At 40.0% G+C, this 17,772-nt stretch overlaps 2 protein-coding genes across 3 annotated transcripts; one reads left to right on the forward strand and one right to left on the reverse strand.

Annotated features, from left to right (window-relative positions):
* LOC8081370 (U11/U12 small nuclear ribonucleoprotein 59 kDa protein) lies at positions 97–5,779 on the reverse strand. 2 transcript variants are annotated; one of them, XR_002450737.1, is made up of 10 exons: positions 5,645–5,779; positions 5,339–5,531; positions 4,867–5,242; positions 4,663–4,746; positions 4,497–4,562; positions 3,946–4,018; positions 3,009–3,325; positions 2,699–2,739; positions 1,884–2,030; positions 97–452 (listed from the first exon to the last, which is right to left on the reverse strand). XR_002450737.1 is itself a non-coding variant. In XM_021455233.1 (8 exons), the coding sequence occupies exons 2-8, from the start codon at positions 5,521–5,523 to the stop codon at positions 2,695–2,697; spliced, it is 1,218 nt and encodes a 405-aa protein (XP_021310908.1). In that variant the 5' UTR covers positions 5,524–5,531; positions 5,645–5,779. The 2 variants fall into 2 exon arrangements, 1 of the variants encoding a protein (XP_021310908.1); XM_021455233.1 differs by lacking the exons at positions 97–452; positions 1,884–2,030 and having other exon boundaries at positions 2,695–2,739; positions 2,937–3,325.
* On the forward strand, positions 9,277–17,245 carry LOC8081371. Its single transcript, XM_002454856.2, has 15 exons — positions 9,277–9,853; positions 10,660–10,781; positions 10,865–10,953; positions 11,028–11,066; positions 11,306–11,399; positions 11,916–11,958; positions 12,077–12,177; positions 13,981–14,539; positions 14,612–14,699; positions 15,191–15,376; positions 15,489–16,057; positions 16,162–16,300; positions 16,473–16,541; positions 16,637–16,756; positions 16,853–17,245. The coding sequence occupies exons 1-15, from the start codon at positions 9,642–9,644 to the stop codon at positions 16,964–16,966; spliced, it is 2,544 nt and encodes an 847-aa protein (XP_002454901.1). The 5' UTR covers positions 9,277–9,641; the 3' UTR covers positions 16,967–17,245.

The following is a 17,772-nucleotide window of genomic DNA, read 5'->3' on the forward strand; positions in this document are numbered from 1 at the left end:
GGAAACAATGATTAAGGGACCAGTAAAATAGTAGGGTGGCTGAGGTATTGAAGCTAAAAGGTGATATGAAAAATCATGCAGATAATGGCCTCTATGTTTTTTTTCCCCCAAGAACGTGCCAAAGCATATATTTCATTAAGAGGAAAACAAATCCACCAAACAGCTTTCACTGCCATGAGCTAGCTCAAGGTCAAGGAGATGACAGTTACAAGTTTCGGATTATATTACAAATTTACCTTATAATTCACGAACTTTACTCTTGAGCACCAGTGTCCAGTCTTTGCTGTTTCCTTCAGCATGCTTTTCTTGCCACCTTGTCATAAAATCCAAGTCATACCCAGACCAATAGGTTATTGTATCTTCTTGTCTGTACTTGCTGTTACCACTCACTGAATTTAACTTGGGATCTATTTAGTTGCCTTAACAAGATGCCATTGTTTTGTCCTTGGATCCTGGACAAGGTATATACAAGAATTCTCAGTTTATAATGAAGCTGAACATAATTTAGTATACAATTATCTTTAAGTGTTTTGATTCGTGATAAAATATTTTGCAGCTAACAGAAAGATCCATGTTAACTTATAAAAATTAACATAAAATAAAATATAACACTCCTTGAAGTTAAACCAATGAAAACACCGATGGAAGTGTTATCAATTCATCTGATTGATCGTGATTAGTCATCCTAGTCGGTATCCTGGACTCAACTAGGGGCTACGACTCGATTAGGCAGATTAGTTTTTCTGGCTGTCCAATTAGTCGACGACTGAAGTCAGATGACTAGGGGGTGGACGACCAGAAACAGAATGGAATTGTTGGGCAGGAAAGGGCATGGGCTGCATCTAAGATGGCTAAGGCCACTTGGGCTCATTGTTTTTCAGCCCAATTTGAAACCCTACATGCAGCCACCATCCTAGAGTTATCTTCATGCTTGATTTGTACTCTAGAACATATAGTATATTAGCATATATTTGGTATATTAGTCCTGATATAACGACTAGGGGATGTCCAGAGCCAGGTCGACGATTAACCGTGACTAGTCGCTTGGTTGGTCTCATGGAGCCTAGAATTGACTAGACGACCTGGTAACACTTTTATTCAATGTGTACCTTGAGCTGCCTTGAGTTTTTGACACACAGAGTAGTGCAATGTTATAGCTTGGATGGTAAGTTATTTATCTGAGTTAAGTTTACTACTTTTATTTTCTTCCATGATTTAAGTTTCTACCTCAATCAAGTTGGTAGCATGGCATATCATTAGAGTGGGGCGTTATATGTCAACAATGAGTATATGCTAAGGCCTAAGGCTAAGATTCAGAGTTACATTCTGGAAGACAGCATGTAATAATGGACAACTCAACTTAATCAGAAATGAACCTTTTGCTGCAATCTTCGCATAGAAAAAAGCCTCCACAACCCCATAAAAAAGGTACCTTGCTAGTGTTTTCTCTCTTTTCCTCAACTCATAAGTCATGATATTATGGAGCTTTCAAATTGAATGCCGTATCCTTGTAAAGGGTATAGATGAGTAAACTTTTTTCCACAAACACATTATGCTTTTTTTGTAGCTAAAAGCTTCTAGTCTCAGATAATCCATGCATAACTAGAAGATAATAATTAAGGATTTGATAAAATGTTTATAAAACAAGCAACTGAGTAGTAATTTAACCCAGATAACTGCAACCACTTGCACCCTCTACAAATTCTCTATATCATTAGTTGGCATGAGATACCAAGAGGCAAAATACAGGTACCTCCTATTTTATGAGAAGGTAGGCACTGTTGTTAATTAGCGACAATTAATGGCAGGAAGAACCAATACATCTCGGAATTTCTAGAAGATTGTAATAACACTTGAAGTTCTAACTTAAGTACCTAGCTTACCTTGCAGAAACAATAAAGATTCCGGTGGTCTTGAAGCAGAAATGGCCATTTCTCAAACCCATGGTGATTTACTTGGGTTGCACCAAATAAGATGCCCAAACCTCATCAGCTGGAGGGGGTGGTTGAACCCAGTGCCCAGGTATACGGCTGCAGGCAGGTGCAATATTTACTATCAGGGAAAATATTATATGAGATTCGCTTAACACACCACAGCTGGCACAGCACTGATCCATTTTGTCACCCTAGTACATTAGTTTATGCTATTATATAGGAATAGAATATATTTAAGCAAAAATGATGAATGGTCATGCTAAATTATATTTTTTTTTCCAGCAGCAATAAGATAAAAGCTATCATAAGTGTAACTGACTTAGTGACTTGAAAGTTGAAAACACAACAATGCATCAGCATCGATGCAATTGAACACCTAGAAGACAGGTTAGATCTGCGTTTTTACTCAAGATGAAGAATAATATACTATGCCTGTTTGGAACAAAACATAGTTCTTTCACAGGAATAGGCAAAACTCCTTTGGAGTTCATTCTGATTCCTCCAAATTGGAATAACTCCATTCCAAACAGGATGCATTGACTAACAAAGATGCACCTTTTTCAAGTGTGATTCCTAATCTAGAGTCTAGACCATAATAATGGTCAATAGATGCTATTTCACAATAAACTCCTCATCTTGTTACGGTTAACTAAACAAGCTCACAAACCATAACTGCAAAGAAACTTGAAAATACTTACAGAAATGCTTGCTTAATGCATCTAAGCTAACTTGGAAGAAATTGTACGAACAAGTAGAAGTCTTACCTTCCTCCAGGTCTGATGAAAGAATCCCACATTCTACGGACCTATAACAGAGACAATATAAAGACAAGTTGACTGAGTAGGTATATTGAGTAATTGCCCATGCCATGAAGTGAAAATTGTCTGGTTATTTGTTAGGTTACGAAGCCTAGTTTGTATTTCTCTGATTTACACTGTCTTATATACGATTCATAATAAATAATAAAATACTTGCACAAAGTTCTGAAGTTAGCATAATTACCTCAATGAGTGTCCCCATGTCATAGCTACTTCCATGATAATAATGGTAGAACTCAAAAGGCAGATTGCTTACAGGGTCATGATGTTCAAGCCCTTTTCCCTCAAATCTATGGCCTTCATCTTCATGTTCAGTTTTCTGGCTTGCCTGGTCATTTCTCTCACTTATCCCGCCATCTCCCAGGTCCTTGTCCTCAGATGGTCCACTAGGTTGTTCAGAACCACCTTCTTGAGAATTTGCATTCTGTGGAGGCTTCCTTGATTCCTCAGCAGTCAGAATAGCATCCTTAACAGCATTAGTTCGAGCAGCAGATGCAGCTTGGCGCTCCTCTTCCTCGACTGCAGCCTTAACACGCTCGAGGTATTTATCATCCTCTTCGGGAAGAAAATGACCTAAAACATAGAACATAAAAAGAAACTCATATATCCATCTCTTGTATTTACACTGAACAAAACAAAAAAAAAGGGAAAATCAACACCACCAACGCAAAAAGAAAAGTTTGCAGTCATGCAGAGACACGAGCACTCTGTCATTCCAAAAAGTTTGTGCTAGTGGGATCATACACAGGTAAGAGCAGATATTGTATTGCTAAAATGGATATGACATCATCTTCTCTTAAAAAGAAAAAGGATTGTTACAGGCCACATATGTGCTTCAGCGGTTCAGCCTTCAGCATACAAAATGCCAGAATATGAATAACATAGTATTTAAGGTCAGAAAACCCCATCTCTTTCACTTTAGTAAAAGTCCATCGTGGGAATTGTTGTTTCACAATGTAAGTCAACTAGGAAAATAAAGTGTAGTCAGTAGTCACTATAATTTTTCCCACCACTGCCCATGCTTTCAAGGATGAGAGAGAATGAATGATTAAGTAGTAATATATTTATTAATTAAATACAAAATGATCCAATTATTAATTATTTTCTAGATAATACAACTCATTCATGTACCGAACATATTTTGTAAAACAGAGAATTGTAAATAAAGAAATAGGAAAATAAGAATATCTTACCTTGTTTCTTCATTTTTTGAACTCTTATAGACCGAAGCTCCTGAAGTTTCTCGACCATTAGGGCAAGCTCCAGCTGGAAGTACCCGATTTGAATTGCCAATTGGGACATTAGCTTATTCAGGATAAAGAATATTATGATGATACTATTAACTCAAAAAACGTCCACAGAATAATTAGTAGATTAAAGTATAAATAAATTTGAATGACTACTCAATTCTTCATGAACTGATTGCAAAATAGCTCTCTCAAAAAAAACCAAGAAAATAGGTGAATGATATCCCTTAAGATTGCTTGCACTAAGACAAGTATAGAGATCTGAGGGTTTCGAGAGTTATAAGAAAACTAGATAAAGGTCACAAGAACAGGAAGGCACAATTTAAAATGTTGCAATTGCAACTAAACTTATACAAACAAAAAATTATTGGTTTGTATCAATGTTCAGTAGTATGCAGTATGCGCTTGTACACCGCTAGTAAAAGACAGTTCTGAAACACTCTAGAGAAGAGAACTTTCACAGGACAGCCTAGGCATGAAATTTTATTCCATAGTACCTCAGATTCTAGATGCTTTCTTTCCTCATTTGCTTTCTTTCTAGCAATCTGCTGCATGCTTTCCACCTGGTTTACAGGTACAAAAGTGAATACATTAGTTGTGAAGCAACAATGATGTCATTACATCTTTAATTGTGAAACAAATTTCACAAATACGAGAAAGCACCTTCCGCTTTGCAATGTCCTTGGCAATTTGCTTAGCCCTCCATTCATCAGCTTCCTGGTCGATTCTATCATAATCTGCACGCTCCTGTGAAACAAGACAAGAGATGTCATCACATTTCACATCGTTTGATTTTTGGCTGGTTGAAAGGAACGCATTCAGAAATGTATAATAAACTACAAAAAAGGAGACAATGATGAGAGGCACCTTCTGAAAAAGCTCTGCGACATGCTTCCTTCTCCTCTGCCTCCACCGCTTATTTCTCTTATATTTCTGCAGCTTCTGAGTCAACCTAACCATCGCCGATCTCTCCTCCCAAGGGCCACCTTGGCTAGTCGCAGAAGAGATAGGCCCAAGAAGCTGCTGAAGCTGATGACAAAGGTAATTGGCTGCATCTGTTGCCATTGACTCATGAGTGTCCTGACTAATCCCCATGGACCTAGCTAGCTCAACGAATCGGAGCGGCTTGTCCTCCGAAGAATCACCAGACCCTGATGGCAATTCCGCCAAGGACAAAGCAGATTCCTGCGTGGTGGCATCACCGGAATTTCTGGCCGCTGGAATTTCCTCGAGCTCTTTTATCCTGAAAAATCAAATCCTTTCTTAAGAAATGGGGGTAAATAAGCAAATCACATGGTGATCAGTAGCTTTCGAGGGTTTTAGCAAATGGGGAACTCACAGTGCAGTTGATAACTCGATGGTCTGTTTCAGCTTCCTCACGTGGTCCCGCACATTGTCGCGCTGCCAAAAGGTAACCGCAGGCGAAGGCGAGGGCGGGGGCGGAGGCGGTTGCTGCCACTGCCATGGCTGAGGCTGAGGAGGAAAGGGGGGCGGCGCCCCAAAGCCATTCGGCGGCCGGAACATACGGGCGTCTGAGGACGAGGAACACGAAGGAAGCCGTCAATCGCGGTCGCAGGGTGGAAAGCACGGCATCGCCAGGAAAACGGACGGCGGAACTGAAACTGGGGGAGAAGTCGTGCCTTACCGAGATTAATAAGTGACCCAGAGGAGACGCGGCGCGGGAATAGGACGGAGCGTCTGTAGAACCGCAGCGAAGGCGGCCGGCGAACGACGCCGCGGCGGTGCGTGGTGGGCGGGCGCGGGATCGGCTGCGGCCAGTTCCAGTTGGAATTGGGACGGGAAGGGGGAAGAAGACGACGCGAGAAGCCGAGAAGGGTGCTGGGGCCTGGGTGCTCGTGTGGGCTCTTGGCCCGAACGCGTTCGTGGGCCGTCTCCCGTTTGGAACGGCCGGGACGGGCCGAGACCAATAGGCGGCAGGCCTGTGGGCCTGCTCCCTCTCTCCAGGCCGCATCTCTCTCTCTCTCTATTTTGGCAAAAATATTTGTTGGGCCAAGCCTTGTTTAGTTTCCAAAATTTTTGCAAATTTTTTTCAGATTCTCCGTCACATCAAATCTTGCGGCACATGCATTAAGCATTAAATATAGAAAAAAATAACTAATTACTAATTTGCGAAACGAATCTTTTGAGCCAAGTTAGCTTATGATTGGACAATATTTGTCAAATATAACTGTTCATATTTAAACAAGGCCCAAGTCACGCGCACAGTGTACAATTATGACAATGTGAGGGACTTTTCTGCAAGATTGACGGGTGATTGGGGCTCGGTGGGGCCCACGTACGTGGGACAACGTTGTGATGGATATTTTTGTTTGGGCTGGACACCTCCTCGACCCACGAAGCGCCCTGCATGCATGCCGCGTAGCCTCTCAGCCACTCCCGTGCACACACGTAGGAGCCCAGTCCGTTTGGTTCGAGGTAGATAAATGGGCGACGTGACCCCAGTTGCTTAGGTGTTATTGTCTTATATTTAATAATTAATGTCTAATTATGAATTAATTAGATTTTAAAAAACGTCTTGCATATTATTCTGTATTTTTAGTTTCGTAGATATTTTATATTTAATAGCATAATTTGATATCAACCCGAAAACTTCCTCAACCCTTTTTTCTAAAAGAAAAATAAAAAACACTTTTAGCCCCGGTGAAAAGACATGAATCTCAGAGAAATTTTGTAGAAATTTCATAGAAATCAATTTATGTTTATAAATAATATAAAAAATTTTAGGAGCCCTTACATGGGGCTAAATGTAACATAATCTTTGGGTCTGTTGTCATACTATACTAGGCAATCTTGCCTTGCTTTATGCACTTCAAAAAGTTTTCACTCATCACATCGAAACTTTAAACACATGCATAGAGTATTAAATATAAATAAAAAATAAACTAATTACACAGTTTGGTTGAAAAATCACGAGACAAATCTTTTAAGTCTAGTTAGTCTACGATTAGCCTTAAATACTACAGTAACCTTCATGTGTTAATGATAGATTAATTAGGTTTGATAAATTTGTCTCGCTGTTTCCAAGCAAGTTATGTAATTAATTTTTTCTATTGGTATCCGAATACTTCTTCCGATATCTTACGAAACATTAGATGTGACATAAAAAAAAAATTCGTACTCCGACTAAACAATACCTAAGTGTTTGGTTCCTTTTGCTCGCTGCATTGCTATCCATGCTTTCAAGATTTATCCCTGCTCTCTCATGAGAGCCAATTTGGCTCGCCTCAACTGGCGAGGCTGACCTTGACGAGCAAGGCCAGACGAAGCAACAAGGTGAGAGATCAAAACATACCTTAAGTGTGAGGCGATCGTTCTTGTAAGAGAGCCAAGCAGCCCTTTAGTAGCTATTGATTTTCAAAGTTATCATTTGGAGATTGTATCACTATCCAAAACGACTTAAATTATCAGTATGATGGAGTATAAGATTGATTGGCATATTTTCATAATACATTTATTTAGAACCATACTAATTGTTACCCTCTTCGTCTCAAAAAAGCATATAATTCTAGTATTCAAATCTTGTCTCACGAGACATGTAATTGTAGAGTTAGGATCACCTTTTTTAATAGGACCCACCAAATAAAAATATCTCACGTAACTAAAAAACAAATCATCCATAAAAAGAACACTCCATAAGGCCAGTCTCAATGCATAGTTTTATGACACAGTTACCAAGACTATAAACTAGGTAACCGAGCCACATGAGTTTCATCACTTCATGGGGATGAAACTCCTCTCATCTGATGAAACTTCTTCATTTAATGACCGTGTCAAGTCAGCATTTTTGCTTATGTGGTACCCTATTTAATGTGCATGACACTCTCATAAACACATGCATTAAGACTGGCCTAAGACAACGCTCTAGAATGATATATAGAGGAGGGACAAATGTGTAATCATATCTCTAAAATCAAGATGTACATCTTTTAGGGAGTAATACTACTTTTTTGTAAATGTTTTTTTTATTGTAACGAGGTTGGTTGTGAACAATACTAGTACACCATTGGACCCTGTACTGGACTAGTGGTTCCTGTAATCCTGTTACCCTGGCGGCTTTCACGCTTGCCGGGCAGTGTGGTCCTGCGCGGTGACGCGCCATGCCCTTGCAGTGCTGCACAGGATCGACCATGCGACAGATGTAACGTGACGGCAGTGCGTGACGCCCAAAAGTACAGTACGTTACCATCATGGCGCGTTGCTCGAGAAGAACTGGCAGCATGCATTCAGGTGCATCAGCATGCCGCGCCGCCGGCGGTGCATGCACCTGGGTACGGTGGTGGTGCACTGCATTGTGGTGTGCGAACTGCGGTGCCGGCGGCGCATGCAGTCGGGATGGACGACGCATGGTGTTTTGGACCCGGGTGACGGTGAAAGTCCAAGGCAAGTGTCCCGTACTATCATGGATCGGCTCAGTCAACATTTCTTAAAATTGAACTAACATAAGTTTATAAAAGCACATATATTGCTCGTATTAATATTTATAATTCAAGATAAGCATGTTATAAAATCATCATCTTCTATATAAATTAACCAAACTTATGATAAACAAGTTTGACTTAAAACGACAGTTGCCCCACTTTTTTAACAAGGCCCGGGATGGATGGGTTTTCTATACGTGCATGTCTCTACCACCTGAGGAAACACACTACATAAGTGCACAACTGAAGCTAACACAAATTTATCTTCTTTTTTTTTTTTCCATCGGGTATTACTTTGAATGCACACATCCAGTACCTTACTTTTTCTGAAAAATCAAGAAAAAAAGTACTCCCTCCCTCCATTCCAAATTGTAAGTCATTTCAAGAATTTTGGAGAGTCAAACTTTTACTAACTAAGTATCATTAGATTCTTTCTTAATTATATTTTCATAGTATATTAATTTTACGTTAAAAATCTTAGTATTTTTCTCTATAATTTTGATCAAACGTGAAAATGTTTTGACTCTCCAAGATTCTTAGAATGACTTACAATTTGGGATGGAGGGAGAAGCACACATATCACACGTCCATTCGCAACATAAATTCAGTCCTAACACACACACACACACCCAAAAAAAGAATATGGAGACACGCAGGAAATGGCACCACGGGACCTGGTCATGATTCCAACGATGACAGAGGTTCCGGGTGGAAGAATGCATGCCACATTGCCACCACCCCACACCACACCACAGACGGCCTTGGAAAGGAAAAGAAAAGCTAGTGGTACCGTACGTGCGTGTATCGCTATATCACACACCACGTACGCAGGCCGCGTGCCGGCGCGCCATTGCACTGCCTGCCTTGTGTGCCTGAGCAGAGACGCGGAGGGGAGGAGGAGACAGACAGGGCAGCGAAGGACCGAGAAGCTAGCAACGGCAACGAGCAGAGGCCCGGCACTTGCGCTCCGCGTCCCCCTCCCTCCGCCACCTCTCCCGCTCTCCATTCCGCCACCCACACCACCACCCGTTGCTCGCTGCCGGCCGCCCACGCCACGCCTGCCTCTTCTCTTCCATCCTCCCTCCCGTGCCCCGCCCCGGCCGGACCTCTTAATTTTAGCCGCCGCCGCCACCGCCGTCGTCGTTGGATCGTGTCGTGTCGATCGCCGCCGCCGGCCGGAGAGCAGCAGGCAGCCCGCCCGCCATGGAGGGGAAGAGCGTGGTGATGTCGGCGCTCGGGATCGGGATCGGGGTCGGCGTCGGCCTGGGCCTCGCGTCCGCGCCCTGGGCCGGCGCCTCCGCCTCCTCCAGGGCCGCGGGGGTCACCGTCGAACGGGTGGAGCAGGACCTCCGCCGCCTCCTCGTCGACGGCAGCAACAGCAAGGTCACCTTCGACGAGTTCCCCTACTACCTCAGGTCTAGTTTCCTCCACCGTCCTTTTCCTTCTTCTGTACGTAGTACGTGCTCCTCCTCCATCGATTCTGCTGCTTTCTGTTCTGCACCAAGGAAAGGAAAACAAAACAACAGCGACACGAACGCCAGTTCCTCAGAGTTCCTTTCATCAGACCAGACTCTGCTCCAGCCTCCAGCTGCTGCGTCGTCACCTTGCCTGCTTCGGATCTGTCTGTTGATGCACTTTTCTTCCCTTTTTTTTAACCCTGTGATGTGATGTGCATGCTACATGAGACGAGCTGACGAGTGTTCTCTGAATCAGAGAGAAAAAAAGCAACTTGGATAATTAAAAAGTAGGAAAGGTGTGTGTGATCTTCAGGCTCAGGGTCAGGGGTCAGCAGAGGAACTCCGGCTTCGGTCGCTGTCGATGAACAAAACGATCCGTATACCTTTTTTCCGATTTCTGCGTTCATAGGACAAGACAAACCGATAGATTTTTGGAGGAAAACAAACAGATCTCGCAGGTGCTTTCTGCTTTGGTGCAATCAGAATATCAGATGGCTGCAACGAAAGGTGGTGACAGAAATCGTTCTGGAAAAAAAAAATAGAACAGTTTTTCTGTGTTTCAATATTTTCCCACTTTATTTAGGCATCATCAGTTTACTAATGCTTAAAAAACTAAATTGATTGTGTGTCTGATCTGATCATGTCTGAATGACGGGATGCACTGCATCTGCATGCTGTGAGCTCTGTATTTTTGCTCCATTCCCTTTGGTGTGCACCACACTTGCCCTTTTATACTCATCTTCTTCTCCGATCCTAATTCGCAGTGAGCAAACACGTGTTGTGCTGACAAGCGCTGCGTACGTTCACTTGAAGCAAGCAGAGATTTCAAAGTACACCAGGAATCTTGCTCCAGCCAGTCGCGCAATCCTGCTGTCAGGTCCTGCAGGTACAGTATCATCTTCGATTGGAACTCGTTCAGACAGTTTATTTATGCATCACTGAACTAAGACCCAAGGTCCTGTCTTGAAGAGCTCTACCAGCAGATGCTTGCCAGAGCGCTTGCCCACTATTTTCAAGCGAAGTTGCTGTTGCTAGATCCTACTGATTTTCTTATAAAGGTCAGTTTGGCCAAAACGTTCTCCCTTTGTTCACAGATTATGTTGATCTTGTAACCAAGTGTCCTTGCTTACAGATCCATAGCAAATATGGCACTGGTGGCAGTACAGAGAAGGTAAGGCCTTTAAACATTCTGACTCTCTGAGGTTACCTTATCTTGTGACTCATTTCCCATAGCATCATTCAGGTGTAGTTACTATTAAAACTGCTGGTGCGTTCAGTTTGCTTGTCGTTGCTATGACAGCGTAATATGTCTGCTGCATATTGTTGCCAAGCTTGATCTTTCTGGTGCTTCACAGATTCTCATGCCTTGATTAATTGCTAACACAGGAGCATTTTTTTTCTTCTTCTCAGACGTTTAAAAGATCAATCTCCGAGACGACGCTTGAACGTGTGTCGGGATTGCTTGGATCTCTTTCAATTATTTCACAAAAGGAACAGCCCAAAGGTGACACCTGGGCATTTAGTAAATACTGTTCACCTCTTCATTGTACTGCAGTATTTGGCTTGGTCCTCTAGTAGTCTACCTCAGGTTTTCAACTGAATGTGTAATACAGCATCAGTGTTCGACAGTTCACATAGACCTCTAGATACCATCTCCTTGGGCAAGATGATAATCTATTCTAATTACTGACTTCACAAATTCCATACCTGAAATAAATGGAACCATCCCATTCCTGTTGTTGTTCTTAGTTAAGTGAGAACCTGATTGTTTAGAGAGAGAAAGGGATGTACATGTTTCTCCTCTGACATAATCTGTTCCTGCCATGTGTCGATTTTGAAATTTGGTTTGACTTGAAGTCTGTTAGCTGCCATTTATTCTGAATGTTACAGAAAAAAGACCCTCTTCCAGTGTAAAACTTCACTTGCATGTATGTTACTGAAGAATACAATAACTGAATGATATTCTTTTAGTTTATAAATGCAGCTGCATATTTGTTAACTTACTTGGTTTTTTTTTCAGGAACTATACGTAGACAAAGCAGCATGACGGATGTCAAATTAAGGTGCGAGAATAGCAGACCTTTGTGTATTCTTGAAAAAAAAACTAGGCTTTGGTGAGCTTATTACAGAAACTACAATGCATTTACTGTTTCTTGTATGCACTTCTCTATGCAATTCCAGGAGCTCTGAAAGTATGACCAACTTACCAAAGCTCAGAAGAAATGCATCTACTTCCTCTGATATGAGTAGCATGGCTTCGCAAGGACCTTCAACTAATACAGGTAGATGTTCTTTTGAAACACTTATAGTGGCACATGATTAAGAATTCATGTCATTGGGTAATATTCTTAGTTTTCCTGGTTGCTATTTATGAGCAAACTGCAAGAAACAGAACTATTAGCATTAGATTGGGCCTTTTTTTAAGAAAAATACCTCTTCAATATTGCGGCCCACGCACATTGTAAAGATTTTGTTCACATTTTTTTTCTGGAGATAACACCGTGTATGCAAATCTCTACAACTAAAAATTATGGAAAGGACCCATCTACCACACCCATGGTGAAGCCACAACTCTCATCCCTTTTAGCCATGATAGGCTATCCCATCAACCTAGGCCCCACTCACTCATGCATGCAAAATTGTTTTAGCGAATTAAAAAAGTCATAACTTTTAAACCGAGGATATAAATTAAATTTCGATTGAACCATTAAATTTCTCATAACAAATTCTTCAAAACAAGATCACACATGGATATATTTAGATAAAATTTTATTAATTAATATTTATCTCTAAAACTTAAAATTATGGAGAGGACCCATCCACAATTTTAATCCCTTTGGTGGTCTTTTTTACTGCGCGATGACACGCTATCCCATCAACCTAGGCCTCACTCACTTATGCATGCAAAATTGTTTTAGCGACTCTCTACAACTAAAAATTTTATTAATGAATATTTTATTAAGTAGAAACAATATTCTAGGTTCAACAGACAATGTTCTGTCTTTGTAAAAAAAGTTATCGATTTAGAAGAATAGTATTTTGGTTTTAGGTTTATGAAACTGATTACAATATACATAAAAATACATAAATACATGACATAGATAAAAAAAATAAAAAAAATCTATAGTAAAAAGCATAAGAAAAAAAATAAAAACACAAAATAGAGAAAATTTTTAAATAATGTCAAAGGGTTACTTTTTAAATATCATAAATATATTTATATAACATTAATATCACTAAATACATCATAAAACATCATTAAATATATTATAAAACATCACATCTATTATAGATTACATGTATACTAAGTGAACACCGTAAGAAACATCATAGAACATCACATATATATTACGTAAACATGACATAACACAATATAGAACACTAAATATATACTACATATATATCACATATATATAGAAAATAAAAATAAAATTACTAAGAAAAAAATATAAAAACAGACATAATTAACAAATGATAAAAAGTGCATAGAGCAAATAAAATTAATGAATAAATTAATAAAAAATAAAATTACTAAGAAAAAAAATATAAAAACAGACATAATTAACAAATGATAAAAAGTGCATAGAGCAAATAAAATAATGAATAATTTAAATAAGGATAAAAATAAGATTAAAAGGAAATAAAATATAAAATAAGGATGAAGAAACATAGAAAATCTGAAAAGAAAAAAGAAAAACAAATAGAAGCAAGGAAGAACAATAAAAATAAAACCAAAAGAAAAAGGAAATAAAAGGTAAAATTAAAACAAGAAAAGAATAAGGAAAGGACAGAAAATAAAATAAAATCGAAAAACAAAAACTGAAAAGAAATGAAAAAGGAAGAATATAGACAGAAAAAATAAAATAACAATGAAGAAACATAGAGTATGTGGATTTTAAAATCCGTAACAACGTACGGGCATTAACCTAGTAGATGAAAATAAGCAAACAAGAATATCTGGAGTGAATAAGCTTGGAGGAAACATACAAGTTGTCGCAGCTGTTACCTTCGTAATTCTTGTTGGAATGTCTATTTCATTTATAAATCTTTTCTGTTCTCATGGTCATGTTTGATAATCAATGCAGCTCCTCTTAGACGCACAAGCAGTTGGAATTTTGATGAGAAAATTTTAGTGCAAGCGTTGTACAAGGTTCTGCATTCAGTGTCAAAGAAGTACCCAGTTGTACTCTATATAAGAGATGTTGAGAAGTTTCTTCACAAGTCCCCAAAAATGTATCTCCTGTTTGAAAAACTACTAGACAAGCTTGAAGGGCCAGTGTTAGTCCTCGGATCAAGGATTGTAGATATGGACAGTGATGAGGAGTTAGATGACAGATTGACTGTTCTGTTCCCATATAATATAGAAATCAAGCCACCTGAAAACGAAAACCACCTTGTAAGTTGGAACTCCCAATTAGAAGAAGACATGAAGATGATTCAGTTTCAAGATAACCGAAATCATATTATGGAAGTCCTTGCAGAAAATGATCTTGAATGTGATGATTTAGGCTCGATTTGCCTATCTGATACTATGTGCCTTAGTAAGTATATAGAAGAGATTGTGGTGTCTGCGGTTTCATATCACTTGATGAATAACAGAGATCCAGAGTACCGAAATGGGAAATTAGTTCTATCCACAAAGAGGTTAGCAGATTAAGATAGTTCTCTGTAAATATTTTCTTCTCTTCCTCGGTTTATGACTCTTTCATGGCACAGCTTGTCCCACGCATTGGAAATTTTTCAAGGCAACAAGATGGGCGATAAGGACAGCATGAAATTGGAAGTGACGGATGGTGCTTTAAAGGTATGTTCAATTAATGTTATCCTTGTCGATTGTAATATTATAATTAATCCAGATATACAATACTAGGTACACATAAGTTGATGAAAAAGACCATTGTTTACTCTTGTAATGACTTATGCTACATATACTGCTAAATATATAAATGGTGATAAAAAAGTGTTACTCTTAATGCTACATTATGAGGTTTGGTTATCTGGTTTCCCTGTGTGTCCAAGAAGACTACTAGATTCCCAAAGATGTTATAACAAATTTTGCTTATTAACTCATATGGAAAGATGGCCACTGGTAACATCAAAACAATGACATTCAGATTGATACTGAGAAAGTTATAATAGTGCAACCGATGTTTGGAATGATATGGCACAGATGATCTAAAATATTTTACTATTTAAAATTTACTATGAAGACTGATTTCCCTAGATATTCACGTTTCACTTGTCTCGGAAACATTTAAAATTGTACGTATTCACATATCATAATCAAATGTATAGGCTGCTGAAAAGGCAATTGCTCCAGCCACTGCAAAATCAGAAACAAAACCTGCAACGTTGCTGCCACCAGTTCGACCTCCGGCTGGTGCTGCTGCTGCTGCTCCCTCCAGTGCCCCTGCTCCTAGAGTTGAGAGCAAAACAGAACCGGAGAAGAAGGATAATCCACCTCCAGTTGCAAAAGCACTGGTAATGTTATTCTAGTTGCATCTTTCATAAAATAGTTTTCTATGCATGCCCTAGAGGAACTAATTTACCAATTGCCAGTCTGTAACTTGTAATTTCATTCGTGCTGTATTAGGAAGTGCCACCAGATAATGAGTTTGAAAAGCGCATTAGACCAGAAGTGATACCTGCTAATGAAATTGGAGTTTCATTTGATGATATTGGTGCCTTGGATGATATCAAAGAATCCCTTCATGAGCTTGTCATGCTGCCTCTTAGACGACCTGACCTCTTCAAAGGCGGTCTTCTTAAGCCCTGCAGAGGTATATTACTTTTTGGTCCTCCAGGAACCGGCAAGACTATGCTTGCCAAGGCCATAGCAAATGAAGCTCAAGCAAGTTTTATAAATGTCTCTATGTCGACTATCACATCAAAGTGGTTTGGTGAAGACGAAAAGAATGTTCGAGCATTGTTCACATTAGCTGCTAAAGTATCACCAACCATCATCTTTGTCGATGAAGTTGATAGCATGCTTGGGCAGCGGAACAGAGCTGGAGAGCACGAGGCAATGAGAAAGATCAAGAATGAATTTATGACACACTGGGATGGACTCTTGTCAAGACCAGATCAGAGAATTCTTGTTCTTGCTGCGACTAACCGGCCTTTTGATCTTGATGAGGCTATCATCCGTAGGTTCGAGCGAAGGTTTGTATATTTTCCCCAAGATGCTAGTAACATCTATGAAGCCCTCAGTTTGTTCCTGAGTTGTGTTTCTTTTTTTTGACTGAAGTGTTCGCTTTGTTGAACAGAATCATGGTAGGTCTGCCATCCATGGAAAGTCGGGAACTCATAATGCGGCGACTTTTGTCAAAGGAGAAAGTTGATGAAGGGCTGGACTATAAGGAGCTAGCAACCATGACAGAAGGATATAGTGGAAGTGATCTCAAGGTCAGTAGCATGAAACATGAATGCAAACACATGCGCCACCCTGCACACCCAAAAATGAAAAACGAAGACACCATGCTCAACTTCGATTTATTTTTCTGAGAATACGCAAGAGAGCTGTGTCTTTGTATAAGTAAAGATCAATTCTGCTCAACCCTGAATTCTTCTTTAACAGAACCTGTGCACGACGGCAGCATATCGCCCTGTGAGGGAGCTAATCCAGAGGGAAAGAAAGAAGGAGCTGGTAATCAAACCAAACCACCAGTATCTTAAGAATTTAATTCATGATGATTTTTTTGAATGAATTCACTATGTAAGCTTCATCTTCAATGTCTTCAGGAGAAGATGAAGCGTGAAAAAGGAAAAACTCCATCGGATCTTCCAGAGAAGAAAGAAAAGGAGGAGACCATCATTCTAAGGCCGCTGAACATGACAGATCTGAAGGAAGCGAAGAACCAGGTAAAACGATGTGGAAGAAGATTAACACTTCTCAACTTGAAAAATAAACTAATGGCAGTTCAAAGTTGTTAATACTCTGTAAACCATCAAATTCAGGTGGCTGCAAGTTTCGCTGCGGAAGGCGCCATAATGAGCGAGCTGAGGCAATGGAACGAGTTGTATGGTGAAGGAGGCTCCAGAAAGAAGCAGCAATTGACATACTTCCTCTGAGCAACATGAACATCACACGCAAAAAATGTATGGACATAATTTGCAAAAGTAGAGTAGAGCACAAAATAGCCATGAGGAAAATAGGCCGAACATGTATAAGAACATAAGAAACGGGGAGTGTTAGGGGACAAGAGTTCAGGCCGTAAAATCCAGTTTCTGGTGTAGGACAAGGAAGAACAATTTTTATCTCCACCTAAATTCCAGTTTGCCTGTGCTGGTTGTTGTATTACACTCTAATAATGAATCTGCAGTGCAGATTGCTCTTTTTTCGTTGTTTTCTCTTTGCCTGGTCGCATCATCCTTTTGTATAGGTATAAACTGGTAGGTTGTGGCTAGCAGCGAAAGGTTTACGTAGCAGCTTATATCTATATAATGTAAGCAACTTCTTGTGCATGTGGATGCGTGAGGTCAAACAAAACCTAGAGCACATGAGTCCTTTTCTGTTTGTTTTAACACAGGTGCAGTACAGATGCGTGAGGTCTCTTTGCTCTCTCTCATTTTCTGAACTTTACTCTCTATATATGGCTTGCTTTGCTGGCAAAGGCAACAGCAAGCATATATGCGACTATAAGCAAATGGACACAATTGATTCTTCAAAGCATACATTTATCAAAGAGTTCAAGAGACTTTCATGTTGCCATACTGTTCCCCAGAACAGCAGAAACAGAGTGTAACGGAAAGAGCTTCTCACGAAACATGTTTCTGCTGCTTGACTGGAAGTTACAATTGCCCAAACTGCCTAGCTAACCAGTCTTTTTACCCATCAAAACAACCAAACCAAGCATTTGTTACCTAAGCTCAGCAAA

This window comes from Sorghum bicolor, chromosome 3, assembly GCF_000003195.3.
Source record: "Sorghum bicolor cultivar BTx623 chromosome 3, Sorghum_bicolor_NCBIv3, whole genome shotgun sequence".
Classification (NCBI taxonomy): Eukaryota; Viridiplantae; Streptophyta; class Magnoliopsida; order Poales; family Poaceae; genus Sorghum; species Sorghum bicolor.